Raw genomic sequence first — 14336 nt, forward strand, 5'->3', positions numbered from 1 at the left:
AATCCACCTACGCCGATTTTCAACATCGGCAGTTGGACCACCCAAAACGAATGAAATTATTGCAGAAGCTAATCTAAAATTGTATACATTTTTTTCTAGCTGGATTGAAAAGTAGACCGTGCATCTTTCTCTAAAAAAATCACATTAACGAACCTCGTGCGCCAAATACAATTATTTTGTTTCATTTTATTAGTAACGAAAGTATATTCTAAAAAAAGTTTCATATAACAACAAACACAACTGCATTGCTTAGTAGCAAATGATCGCAGTAGCGCAATCCGGTCATGCTGCGTTTCACAATTGTTGATTATTACCTAGTAATGATTATAATAACATACAAAAAATAAATTCGTTGAATTGTTATAAAATGCAAATAAATTTCAACTTATTTCATTGTAAGCGAATGATTCCAATTGCATTTTCAACGCTCGATTCTGTAGAAATGAATATCTGCCATGTTTTGACGTGAAATGGTGTTCTTTGACCTAATAGGTCAAATCAATAATTAACCAATGAAAACGATGGATGATGCCAACATGTTCAAATTACCATAGCTCATTTAAATATGTTAATGTTATTGAACGCAGCACAGAAGTGATTTGCCAATGTTGTTGCATGATCTTTTGGCTTGGATTTTGATGGGAAAGCGCCATGATTTGTTTTTTAAATAAAAAAATTAGTTGTTTTCAAAAGATAAATTAAGCATTTGAAAAATAATTTAACATTGTTTACAGTGATAACAGCTCATTGTCGAAACGGAGCTAACCCAATAAACATCAATACTCTTGAATAGGCGAAACTTTTAGGCATCAGAAAAGATTAAAATAACACCTTAAAAAACTGCAGAAAAATCTCCCTGGGTGGTTTCTTGGTCCCATTTTATATTTTTAAAAACCCGAACTGCCGTTTTAACGGCCCTGGGCGAATTTACGGCGGAATCCGGTAATTTAATTTTAATCACAGGATAAACGAAGTAAATAGTACATTGCTGGACAAAAGACCTGCATTTGTTATTACCGTTAAAGTCCTATTATAAACCGCGGTTTATATTACAATGTATCAATTTAAAAATTGGGATGAAAAGCTCAAGTTCGGGGTGCGGTTTCTATTACGTACATATTGCAATCACTAAATGGGCGTGGTCATTTTTTGTCCACAACACATGCACAAAACAAACAATACACCGTACAATCTCTTGAATAGGCGTCGGGGAAGAGTGAAAGGCCTTATTTTGGTTCTAAAATAGGCGTTACGAAATGTTGAAAAATTACAGTCAATCAAAAAAAAATTCCACATGATACAAAAAATACTCAGTATTTTTAATGTAATATGCATTTTTAATTTTCTTGGTAACAAAAAGTATATTCTAACAGAAGTTTCAAATAAAAACACAAATGCACTGCTTACGGTAGTAGCAAATGATCACATAACGGTAGCTCGATCCGGCCATGCTGCGGGTCACAAGTGAATAACTTACTTGTTTTCGAAGTGTAGATATTGGTGATTATTATTTAGTAGTGATTACAATAACGCACGAATAATAAATTTGTTGAATTTTTATAAAATGCAAGTAAAATTCAACTTAGTTTCCCCGTAAGCGAATGATTTCAGTCACATGTAAACAGCCGATACGATATCCAGCATGTTTTTGAATGCTCACGTGACGTATTATTGACCGGATAGGTCAAGTCGCTAATAAACCAATCAAAATGCTGGAGGGTGCCCACGTGTCTAAATTACATAGCTCATTTGAATATGTTAATGACAGTTCAGCGACTTCATGGTGAACGCAACACGGAAGAGATTTACCGATAATGTAGCGCGACCTTTTGCCTTTGATTTCCATGGGAAAACGGCATGATTTTTTTTTTTAAATCAAGAAATTATTTGTTTTCGAAAGATAAATTATTCTTCAATGCTCAGTTTAACACTTTTACGCTGATAAAAGCTCATTGTCTAAAACTTACGAAACACAGGCGTATTCAGAAAGAGTATTGACAGAGGTCGCCGCCAGAACAAAAGCAGTTTCATTGCCTGTCTGACCGCCTGTGGTCTGACATCTTATCACCGCTGAACAATAAATAGGTGTGAATATTTTTAGGCATGTTGTCGAAACAAATGAATAGGATTAGGAACAATGCCGTTTTGGAACAGCTGGTTGAAACAATGAAGTCAGTCACGGTCTTGTTGAATTGGGGGTGCGGTTAGTAATAGGTACTTTTCAAGTTTTCAATTTTTGTTGAGAACTCTTTAACCCCGAAGCCGGAATTGGGGTGCGGTTACTATTACGTATGCGGTTTATATTAGGACTTTAACGGTATCATTGTTTTATTTACCATTTCATGCGATTCAGGTGTCAGCAAATATCCAGGAAACACTGCTACAAGAAAATAGAAAACCAGATCGAATGTTGCACAGTATCCAGGAAATAGCCAAACACATGTACATAAATGTAAGCGAGTTTTACATGTTTGTTCTGAATAATAAGTAATGTACTTTATAATAGCTTAAAAGATGAGCTAAAAGCAGTAACAATTTTTACAGTAGAGTAGTTCAGTCTTGGACCCAGGGTTTTAACTACATTTTTCGCTTTCAAAAAAAATTTTTTTTTTCTTTTTTTTTATACACATGTCTGGTGGGGGTAGGAGTGGGAATGATTGATCTTAGAAGGATAAGCTAGCAGTGTATTGTTACTTTTAATGTTTCATTTATTTGTTTTGTGCTTTAGGAAAATCCCAATTCACAGCCATACAGTCAGAAAATTCCCAAACCCTGTGACGGTGCTTATTCCAGAATCCATATCCCAGTATTCCGTGGATTAGATCCTGTCAGGGTGAAGGAGAAGATCAATGAAGGAGTCGCTAAAGCGGTAAGTGTTGTATGTGTGATAGTATGGCAAACATCCTAGCTCCATAGAGAGTTGATAAGTCAGTAAGTGTTGTATGTGTGATAGTATGGCAAACATCCTAGCTCCATAGAGAGTTGATAAGTCAGTAAGTGTTGTATGTGTGATAGTATGGCAAACATCCTAGCTCCATAGAGAGTTGATAAGTCAGTAAGTGTTGTATGTGTGATAGTATGGCAAACATCCTAGCTCCATAGAGAGTTGATAAGTCAGTAAGTGTTGTATGTGTGATAGTATGGCAAACATCCTAGCTCCATAGAGAGTTGATAAGTCAGTAAGTGTTGTATGTGTAATAGTATGGCAAAAATCCTAGCTCCATAGAGAGTTGATAAGTCAGTAAGTGTTGTATGTGTGATAGTATGGCAAACATCCTAGCTCCATAGAGAGTTGATAAGTCAGTAAGTGTTGTATGTGTGATAGTATGGCAAACATCTTAGCTCCATAGAGAGTTGATAAGTCAGTAAGTGTTGTATGTGTGATAGTATGGCAAACATCCTAGCTCCATAGAGAGTTGATAAGTCAGTAAGTGTTGTATGTGTGATAGTATGGCAAAAATCCTAGCTCCATAGAGAGTTGATAAGTCAGTAAGTGTTGTATGTGTGATAGTATGGCAAAAATCCTAGCTCCATAGAGAGTTGATAAGTCAGTAAGTGTTGTATGTGGGATAGTTAGGCAAACATTCTAGCTCCATAGAGAGTTGATAAGTCAGTAAGTGTTGTATGCGTGATAGTACGGCAAAAATCCTAGCTCCATAGAGAGTTGATAAGTCAGTAAGTGTTGTATGTGTGATAGTGTGGCAAACATCCTAGCTCCATAGAGAGTTGATAAGTCAGTAAGTGTTGTATGTGTGATAGTATGGCAAACATCCTAGCTCCATAGAGTTGATAAGTCAGTAAGTGTTGTATGTGTGATAGTATGGCAAAAATCCTAGCTCCATAGGGAGTTGATAAGTCAGTAAGTGTTGTATGTGTGATACTGTAAAGGGGTTAATTATTCACTGGGTTTTAATTTAGCTTATTTCGCTGACTGGAAAAATGCGCTAAATTAAAACACAGTGAATATGTAAAATTTAGCATAGAACACATTATCTAAATGATGAAACCGTGAATTTAAAACCCACTGAATATGCCTGAAATGGTAAATCAGTGAAATTTAAACCCAGTGAAAATTAGTCATTTTACAGTAGTATGGCAAAAATCTTAGCTCCATAGAGTTGATAAGTCAGTAAGTGTTGTATGTGTGATAGTATGGCAAACATCCTAGCTCCCTAGAGAGTTGATAAGTCAGTAAGTGTTGTATGTGTGATAGTATGGCAAACATCCTAGCTCCATAGAGAGTTGATAAGTCAGTAAGTGTTGTATGTGTGATAGTATGGCAAAAATCCTAGCTCCATAGAGAGTTGATAAGTCAGTAAGTGTTGTGTGTGTGATAGTTAGGCAAACATCCTAGCTCCATAGAGAGTTGATAAGTCAGTAAGTGTTGTATGTGTGATAGTTAGGCAAACATCCTAGCTCCATAGAGAGTTGATAAGCCAGTAAGTGTTGTATGTGTGACAGTATGGCAAACATCCTAGCTCCATAGAGAGTTGATAAGTCAGTAAGTGTTGTATGTGTGATAGTTAGGCAAACATCCTAGCTCCATAGAGAGTTGATAAGTCAGTAAGTGTTGTATGTGTGATAGTATGGCAAACATCCTAGCTCCATAGAGTTGATAAGTCAGTAAGTGTTGTATGTGTGATAGTATGGCAAAAATCTTAGCTCCATAGAGAGTTGATAAGTCAGTAAGTGTTGTATGTGTGATAGTATGGCAAACATCCTAGCTCCATAGAGAGTTGATAAGTCAGTAAGTGTTGTATGTGTGATAGTATGGCAAACATCCTAGCTCCATAGGGAGTTGATAAGTCAGTAAGTGTTGTATGTGTGATAGTTAGGCAAACATCCTAGCTCCATAGAGAGTTGATAAGTCAGTAAGTGTTGTATGTGTGATAGTTAGGCAAACATCCTACAGTACAGTTCTCGCGGAAGCTTTGGCTTCACTTCAGCGTCAGCTTCGCTCCAGCATCGCATCATTATGGCATTGTTATGGCTTCAGCATCGCTTCAATGTCGCGACATTAAAAAGTTAGGCGATTATCGCTTCGCTTCATTGTGGCCTCATTATGGCGACAATGTGGCATCAGCATCGCTTCATCAAACAAAGAAGTACTGTATTCATTTCCCCCAAACTTCTTGACCGCTACCGCTTTTGACTGGTCAATTTCCGTTTTATTTTCGACCGTGCAACAATTCGGACTACTAAAAATTTTCTGGTTTTCATAGATCACGGTTACTAGTTTAGTAACCGTGCATAGATGTTGAACAACCTCAAAAGTTCAAATACTTTTTGTTTTAACTATCTATAATTATATGCACGCAATCTGACCCTTTGACCTAGATTTGGCTGGGATTGAATATTTTATTTTAGACAATATTCCGACGTGACACACTGCTACAAAATGTATTCAACAGAAGTACAACATGGTTGTCTGGGTTTCTTTTCCTGATTGTGTTGAGTTTACGATTTGTATAATTATTGTTATTTCCCCCCAAGCAGAAGACAAGCTGAAGGACCATGAAGCTAAATAGAATTCCCACGCATGGACGTGGACTGAGTGAAAGAAAATATTTCTAAGGCTAAAATAAAAATGACCTACCGGTACTATTACACCTCTTTGTGTATTTGTCAATTTTGTATATATTTGGTATGACCGTATGATCGTAAATACCTAGAAAAATCTCGTCTTTCGTTAATAATTTCATTTGTTTAAAATGTCTACCGACCGTAATTTGTTTCTTCAAACGGTCCCGACGTCCGTCATTCAACACAATCAGCATTTATTTATCGCAATTCATGGGGATCATGTCCCGTAATCTGCGGGCTGTACAACCAAATAATTAAACAAGTACTATTTATTGTATTTTTGTTTTACCTCGCGAAACAACAACAGAGCGTAGAGTTGTCGCGGTTAAATAGTCGCCTTGAAATCGATGGAACTTCAACTACTAGTATCCATTTCTCACCTTGAAATAAAAAAATCGAAGAGCATCGGGGGATATATTATTAACCAGTCTTACGAATCGCTAGTTTTATTTTATTTGAATTCATAAAATTCACGAGTTTTCGACATTTGTTGGCAACTTCCGCGCTAAAATGGTTGAAAATGTGGGTGTGGTTTTCTCGCAAAGTCCCGTTGATAATACGGACTAATATGGTTCTGTGACCCAGGTCGTGCTCCGATCAGGTGACTCTCAGCCAATCAATGATGTTGTAACAAAACATATTTAACGCAAATTGAAGGGTCGTCGTACCATCCAATCTCCATCGTCGATTCACAAAGTTTTTTTTGTGCTGTGACAGGCTTCGCAATTATTCACTGAAAAACATCGGTATATTTTAACAAACTGATGGGATTTTACCTCAGTTCAAAAAAAGAAAGAATAAAAAACAGGGCTGAGATACAAATCAGTTTTGCAAGTTGGGAAATAAGGTAAACCAGACTGGGGTCGATGATTTTCAGTATCGAAGGACTTCCGTGTGAATCATGATTTTCAAATTGTTCATCGGCTGGTGACCAAATATTTACGGCCACACTAAATGGACACGTTTTTTTTCTGAAGCCCAATAAATTATTTCTGCATGTCAAGCACTATTCGATTTTTTACAGGGCATGTGGCTCGTTTTCATTCGAAAATATGTTTGTGAGAATAATTTTAAAGTACGTATAGATCGAGCTCAGATCACTGATCGTGACATAATTTTGAGAATTGGTTGTCAAATTTTACCAGACCGACGCCACCACAACCATCCAATCATATGTTGGAAATGTACGCACTTGTTTTGGAACTTTGTATCAAGATGACTGGCGCCGACGCACCAGGCGGCGTACGTGTGTATTGCATGTTTTAGTAGTCCGGGCATGGGTCGTACTCGGCTAAAACTAAACGAAACACAGAAAAATACCACTGAAATGAGGAATCTGCTCTTCTAGCAGCAAATAAAATGAGCGAAAAAAGGTAAATTTTATAACAAGAACAGTTTCACTTCGTATACAGCAAATTGTGTTGTATCAGAACGACGATTCCATCGTGTGATTTGAATTTATCACGATTTTCCTTCCAGTCAATATGAAACTCGTCACCTTGCCGATTGTAATGTACTTGGCAAAGTTTTTGGTGCCCAATACTCGCAACACTAAAATAATTAAACAAGATATCTTTTTAAAATGTCATTTTACTCTTGATCATATTATTTTATTCGCCTTGAATTTCAAATCGATTACATATCGAACTTCTGTACATGTTCTGTCTACTGCCCTTCTGCGTGCAAATAATGAGGTCATACTCATGTCACAATAAGTTGAAGCTGATGCCATGTTGATGCCATGAGACTGCGAAGCTGAGGCCACGATGATGCCACAAAATAGCGAGGCGAACACAGCTTCAATTTTCAATGACGCGAAGCTGATGCCACAATGATGCGATGCTGAGGCGACAATGAAGCCATGCGTAGGCGACAATGATGCCACAAAAACCAAAGCTTCCGCGAGAACTGTACTGTAGCTCCATAGAGAGTTGATAAGTCAGTAAGTGTTGTATGTGTGACAGTATGGCAAACATCCTAGCTCCATAGAGAGTTGATAAGTCAGTAAGTGTTGTATGTGTGATAGTATGGCAAACATCCTAGCTCCATAGAGAGTTGATAAGTCAGTAAGTGTTGTATGTGTGATAGTATGGCAAAAATCCTAGCTCCATAGAGAGTTGATAAGACAGTAAGTGTTGTATGTGTGATAGTATGGCAAACATCTTAGCTCCATAGAGAGTTGATAAGTCAGTAAGTGTTGTATGTGTGATAGTATGGCAAACATCCTAGCTCCATAGCGAGTTGTTAAGTCAGTAAGTGTACATATGCGTGATAGTATGTTGGAAAACCATAACTCTATCAGGAGTTGCTTAACCGCAGGTGTTGTATGCATGAGAGTACGATGAAAACTGTAACTCTGCATATTGTTTCAATTCATATATGCATACATTGGTATTTATTTCAAAAATCTGTGAAGTGAACTTTATTTTCTCTACTCAACCAGAATTTAAAAGCCCAGCTGCAGAATATGCGACAACCAAAACCACAATTTGTACCACATGGGCCCTCGCCTGGAAACCTTACAGCTAAGATGAACATAATCAATAACAACGCACGGAGACTGGAAGTCCTGAGGACGTGTGTTACAAATATATTTGAAAATAAAATACTTGATGCAAGAAAGGTAAGTGCAATTTCATTGAAAATATTACAGTATGGTGGTCATGACAACCCTGTGTGTTTGATATGGGTCCCATACTACACATAGTATGTACAAGTCAAATTCATTTATTTACTCAATCTTTGAACACACACAGCCGTGACAACTGCTGCTTTTTTTGAGTTGCTCAAATAGATGATCTTGTAGGCTTTATCGATTATATTCGCAATGTTATTGGGATATGTTTCATAGTTCAATGTTTCACACTAATTAGCAAAAACAAAACAACATAGATTAAACTTCCCATGTAATATTAATAAGCAGTTATTTGCTCTGTATTTTTTTAATTCACAGACATTCCCGGCGGTTCTGAGGTCTCTCAAGAGTCGAGTTGTACGCAATGCTCTGACCAAAGAGTTGACCTTACATGCGTCACAGAACCGAGCCATGCTTGAGAGTCAACAGTTCGACCTGATCGTAAGACTCATGAATTGCGCTTTACAGGTGAGTAAGAACAAAGGCCATGTCCTTGAAAACTGTTCTCTAAAAGTAATTTTAAATTTCATACTGCTATAAATTCCATTTTTGTATTTCCATATTCTTGTAGGAGGACGCATGTACTGAAGAACACTCCGTTTCTACTGCCTTGCTGCCGCTCACAGGATCATTTTGCCGAGTAAGTTAACGTTCATCACATTATGCAAATGAAATATTGTCTCTCTACGAGACGACTGCTTCGCTCAAGCTGATAAATGTGTGTACATATTTTTTGAGACTGTTTTTTTTTAAATCTCCCAAGGACTTGTGTTTTGGATTCCGTCTGTCCATGTCTGTCTGTCTGTCTGCGTGTATGCATCTGACATCATTCCTGGGGCCTAGACTAGTTTTGTTCGAAGTTGGTACACAGACAAGTCATAATGGACTACAGGTGCACATTGGTATGTTTATTATAGTGCCATTGGTTACTAAAACTTTCTGTTTTTTACTTTACAGAAATTATGTACTGGAGTAATACAGTTTGCCTACACATGTGTGCAAGACCATCCTGTCTGGGCCAGTATGCAGTTCTGGCAGGCCACATTCTACTCTGATGTACAGAAAGACATTCGGTCCCTGTATGTACCTCACGATGAACATAAAGAAAACTTGGTATGTGAAAATTAGTCTGTTCATCATATGATATTGTTTTCAGAATATTTGTATATATTAAATAAGATTCTGATAGTGAATTGATCATTACTAAAACAAGGTTTTGTTGCATTGACAATAAATTCCAGTGCTGTTGGAAAGATACTTTCTGTACAACTATATTCCACAGACCCAATTCATGGTATGAAATGTGAATGCAATTCAAACATTGTGTCTACTGCTTATACATTATTAGGATTTAGACGAAGCATTTACTGCAAGTCCGGAGTCGTCGCGGAAAACAACAGAGGGTTATGTTTCACTGGAAAAGTCGGCATTGGAGATCGCAGCCGAGCAGATCAGGCAGTGGCCTAATCAACCCAAGAGTAAAAAGCTTGAGATGATAAGTAATGAAGAAAGCACGGTTTATAGTCAAGCCATACACTATGCAAATAGAATGGTGTTCATGAGAGTACCGCTCGATATAAGTAAAGGACTTAAAAACATGTTCAGCCACGAAGGGGAGAGTGGCAGCAGTAATGTGTCACATAGGTAAGATCATTCAAGAGGTTGGGACATTTATTTATATCTCTCCACTTTCTGTAAGCTGAGATCGTACGCGATGTTTCACTTACTATTCGCCAATCCACTAATGCCGAGGTACAATGCTAGGAATATCTCATCACGGGCAGCTGTAGATCATGAATTTGATTGGTTGTTGAAAATTCCAGTAACATAAAATTGTCAATCAATCATCTGTGCAACAAATACTTTATTTCCCAAGATCGCCATAGACATCTGCATGTCGTTTGCATAAATCTGAATGGATAATGAGATATTACTAGCTTTGTTTTGGGGCGCTAGTGACATGCAGGGGTGTATGGTGGCGGAGTGAAGCATGGACTCTAAGCAACAGTTGTGTATTTTTATTATGTATACCACGTTACCCACATGATATTGTGTGATTGCTCTCTAAATTTTCAACGTTGATTCTGATTTAAAGTATTGGTGGCAGCGACAGTCTGGAAGGAGAGAGCGGTTTTGAAGAAGGGGATAATACCGACCCAGCTGGTAGTGTAGTGCGCTTCATATCAAAGTTTGTAGATAAAGTATGCAGTGAAGGCGAAGTCACGCCGGAACATCAGAAATCACTTCATCAAATGATACCAGGTAAAAAAATATAAACTTATACCCATGAACTGTTGTATGCAGTAGATAGCAAATGCATGTCGTTTTGTATTTGGTTTTATGATTTAATATGATTTAATATACAACAGTGTATGTTTGACTGGAAGCCGGTTTGTTCAAAATCCAAAATCTGTTCTTGATCATTCCCTGGGCTGATTTCACTCAAGCTGTGTGACTTGTATATAGTTGGTGGCATGTGCAGCATTTTGCTGTTTGTGGGTTTAATTTTTGTTTTCGTTTACCTCATAGGTGTTGTTGCTATGCACATTGAAACATTAGAAGCCGTGAACAAAGAAAGCAAACGACTGCCACCGATCAAGAAGGTATGTGATGATTAATTTCAAGTTAAGATAAATTTGTACTATGTGTCTGTATACTATCTTACTTTATTTTTCTTTCACTTCTTTCTCAGCCGAAGATCTTAAAACCATCATTGCTGCCAGGAGAGGAGCTGGTTCTAGATGGCCTGAGAGGTTACCTCATACAAGATGGCAGAGAAGAAGGAAGTGGCATCAACTTAGGGGGTCCGCAACTTCTACCTGCAGAGGGCGCTCTTTTTCTCACAACATATAGAGTTGTCTTTAAAGGCACACCATGCGATATACAAGGTACACATTTATTCAACTTCGCATGTTTTTCTGTCTCTTTACAAAAATAATCTGGAACAAGAGACAAATTTAAATCATTTTGAATAAATGCAAATAAAAATTTGTTGATGTTGATGCTGGATATACAAATAATTACTGTAAATTTAAATGTTATTTTAATGTAAATTTCATGAGAAACATTTTCATGAATTTTGCGAGTAAGAGTGATAATTTCTCTGTGGTCCTAAGACACAAAGTGTCAGTGGCGTATATGACATTTTGTCCTTAAATGCCATAAAAACCTCAAAACGTAAAAATTTATGTTTCAACATTCTCAAATGACTCAGGGTTTTGTCGTAATTCAAGGACTCAAGAATTGATCTTACCTTGCACAAACGTCATGGCAATATCTTTTGAGTGTAAATACAAATGTATTATACTCGATATTAATACTTCTATTTTGTGGTTTCTGTTTTCACAGCTTGTGAGCAGGTGGTGATTCGTAGCTTTCCAATCGCCTCATTGATCAAAGAGAAGAAAGTTAGTATTAGTAGCATGCCACACATAGAGCAATATCTATCTGAGGCGTTGCAGTTAAGAGCAGCCACGTTTCAGGTGAGATATGTTGAAGACCGTGTTACCTTCTAGAAAGCTGTTCACAATTCACTTCTAGCTTAATTTGCAGTCAGTTGAACAAGATTTGAAATACGTTTGATAAAATAAATATTCATGTGCATTGCATCTGTTCTTTTAGGTTTTTGTGTTTAAAAAAAAAAAGAAGAAAAATCCAGTTTTCATGAAAAATTAAAGCCCAATTTTATAATAGAGATAAAAAAAACAATCTTCCACATTGATTTTTAGAAAACAATTTCATCTATTTACAGGGTTCTCCCCAGGGCTTTTTAGCGCCGAGGTCCACGGCGCTATACCTGTGAATCTCGGCGCTTCACTTGGGACCTCGGCGCTATGTGTTCCCACCTCGGCGCTTGATTTCATATTTGACATGCCAATATCAGATGTGAAAAATCTTTGTTCGCCACGTCGGTCGGCCCCGACCGTCACTCAAAATTAGTGACCACCACGGAAATGCTTCCGACGAGGACTATTGTCTGATTGTTAGTATAATTACGTACCGACCGACACGCATCCTGTCAGTCGTGGATTATAATTTATAAACAATAGACCTAGTTGCACGATACGTAGCGGCATGGAGGTAGAAAAGAGATATTACCTCCATGGTAGCGGCTAGTCAAGTTTGTGGAATTAGCACCTCTTTGTTTGTAAGTAAATACTTTCTGCGATAGACACAGTCTTTAGATTGAAAGCTAAAATTATTTCAAAATCAATTCCACCTCGATATAACATGGTCAAATCGGAGTTCACGATCAGTTCACGCTACTCAAGAAAAAAACAACGTGTTTATTGCGTAATTTGGTAAAATACATTCGAACTGTTATCATTGCGAATCATGTAAAAACTCTTCTTTCAAGACTTAATTTACCTTTTAAAAACTGCAAATCACCTATTTCGAAAGCTATCATGCAGTTGTCAATTGAAATCGATGCCAACACACCGTGCTACGACATCGCTTTACTTCCGCAATGTAATCTTTATGATCACTACCATTCGGAAAACTTCGGGTTCTACCGGCATTACCATGCGGCATTTTGATTGGTTAATGGCATTCTTGACCCATCGGGTCAAAGGACACATGCTAATGTTTCACAAACATCATGGCGGGTCTGGTTTTTTTTACCGAAGCGATCAAGTGATCAAAAATAATCGCTCCCGATAAAAATAAGTCTGATTTTACTTACATTTCATATCAAAAAAAAAAAAAAAAAAGTAAAATTTGTTGAGGAATTATTGCTATAACTGGTGTATAACATGGCCAAGTAAGTTATGTCACGTCGTAACTTTGATGATCGTTTTGAAGCTTTATTTGTTCGCTCATTACTGTAACTGTAAACGTTTTAGAAGTTGATGGTACGAATAATAAATTACAACAATACGTCAATTAATTACGTGATCGATTTTTTGAAGGAGAATGTTTTTGGAGTGAATAAAATTATGAGATTCGTGAACATAAATCTGGCTTAACATTTTGAATGCGTTTCCTTCAACGTTTTACAAAACAATTAAATTGCAACAATAATTTATTTTGTGTTTGTTTTTAGTCTGCAGCATTTGTATTTCGAGAATGTTTCAAACTCTTCTAAATTGTGAAACATAATGTGTTGATTCCATTAAAAAAAATATTTGCCCTGTGACTGAGCTCACTAATATTCATAATTGTAAATAAGTTCTGTTAATCAATGAAGGAAAGATATGTAAATGATATGCAAATTATTATGCAAATTAGCCCCGGCGCTATGCATTTTTTCTGGGGAGAACCCTGATTTATTTTTTTATCTTGGCCTAAGTAGAATCAATCAATAATTGTTATCAATAATGTATTGTTCGGACAGCAATGTGGATTGACATAAATGATTTCATCTGTAATACTTTACAACAACAAGTCTGTGTCAGTCTATTATGTTATGTACTAATGTGCTGTATTATTTGTCTTTAATGCGATAAAACACTAAAAAAAGATGTATTTATGTATTACATTTTGTCAACAGTTGATGAAGATTGCATTTGATGAAGAAGTCAATCAGGAAAGGATTGAAATGTTCCGAAAAATGTGTAATAAGTATCGATATCCACAGTCCATCTTTCACATGTTTGCATTTAATGGCATCGTGGCAACGGCGACAATGTTACAAACACATAAACAAAAAGATAAAACTGCCACTCTAAGGTGAGTGAGTATTATAAAATTTTTGTTTGCTATCAAATTCGCTAATATCTTGATCTAAGTGACCAATACACACATGTTTATTTTCAGCAACTTAAAGAGCATGTATCTGCTGATAATTAAAAGTCTGTTTTGAAATGAAATCTCTTATTTTTTGTTTCACAGGAAGCTGGCATCCAAAACTTTCCTCCGACCAGCCTCACGAAAACCTGGAGTGAAAAACAAGCAACTCACAAGGAAACAGAAATATGTCTTGCCAGTGGAGCCCCTTGTGCCGAGGAGAGCCACATTGCCCAAGCCAATAGATGGCACTCAGGGTGATAGTCGCCCTAACAGTTTGCTATATGAAGATGATGATGATATAAGTGAGTTATTTCACTTGACCTAAGCATTCTAAGATAGCAACTATCCACTTTAAAACAGCCACTGTTGTCATAGTTACAAATTGATA

The 14336-nt window shown here is 36.9% G+C and overlaps 1 protein-coding gene across 6 annotated transcripts in view; it reads left to right on the top strand.

Annotated features, from left to right (window-relative positions):
- LOC102802858 (myotubularin-related protein 13-like) overlaps window positions 1-14336 on the top strand; it is a 69876-nt gene that overhangs the window by 30594 nt on the left and 24946 nt on the right. For all 6 annotated transcript variants that reach the window (XM_085499921.1, XM_085499936.1, XM_085499926.1 and 3 more), the window contains exons 11-23: window positions 2354-2452; window positions 2729-2869; window positions 8027-8206; window positions 8537-8686; window positions 8790-8858; window positions 9176-9331; window positions 9567-9862; window positions 10314-10480; window positions 10748-10821; window positions 10911-11106; window positions 11567-11700; window positions 13710-13888; window positions 14051-14250. In XM_085499921.1, the coding sequence (XP_085356047.1) occupies window positions 2354-2452; window positions 2729-2869; window positions 8027-8206; window positions 8537-8686; window positions 8790-8858; window positions 9176-9331; window positions 9567-9862; window positions 10314-10480; window positions 10748-10821; window positions 10911-11106; window positions 11567-11700; window positions 13710-13888; window positions 14051-14250 (2041 nt within the window). The remainder of the gene's footprint in view (window positions 1-2353; window positions 2453-2728; window positions 2870-8026; window positions 8207-8536; window positions 8687-8789; window positions 8859-9175; window positions 9332-9566; window positions 9863-10313; window positions 10481-10747; window positions 10822-10910; window positions 11107-11566; window positions 11701-13709; window positions 13889-14050; window positions 14251-14336) is intronic.

Source organism: Saccoglossus kowalevskii, chromosome 1 (genome assembly GCF_978046115.1).
Source record: "Saccoglossus kowalevskii chromosome 1, keSacKowa6.1, whole genome shotgun sequence".
NCBI classification, from domain to species: domain Eukaryota; kingdom Metazoa; phylum Hemichordata; class Enteropneusta; family Harrimaniidae; genus Saccoglossus; species Saccoglossus kowalevskii.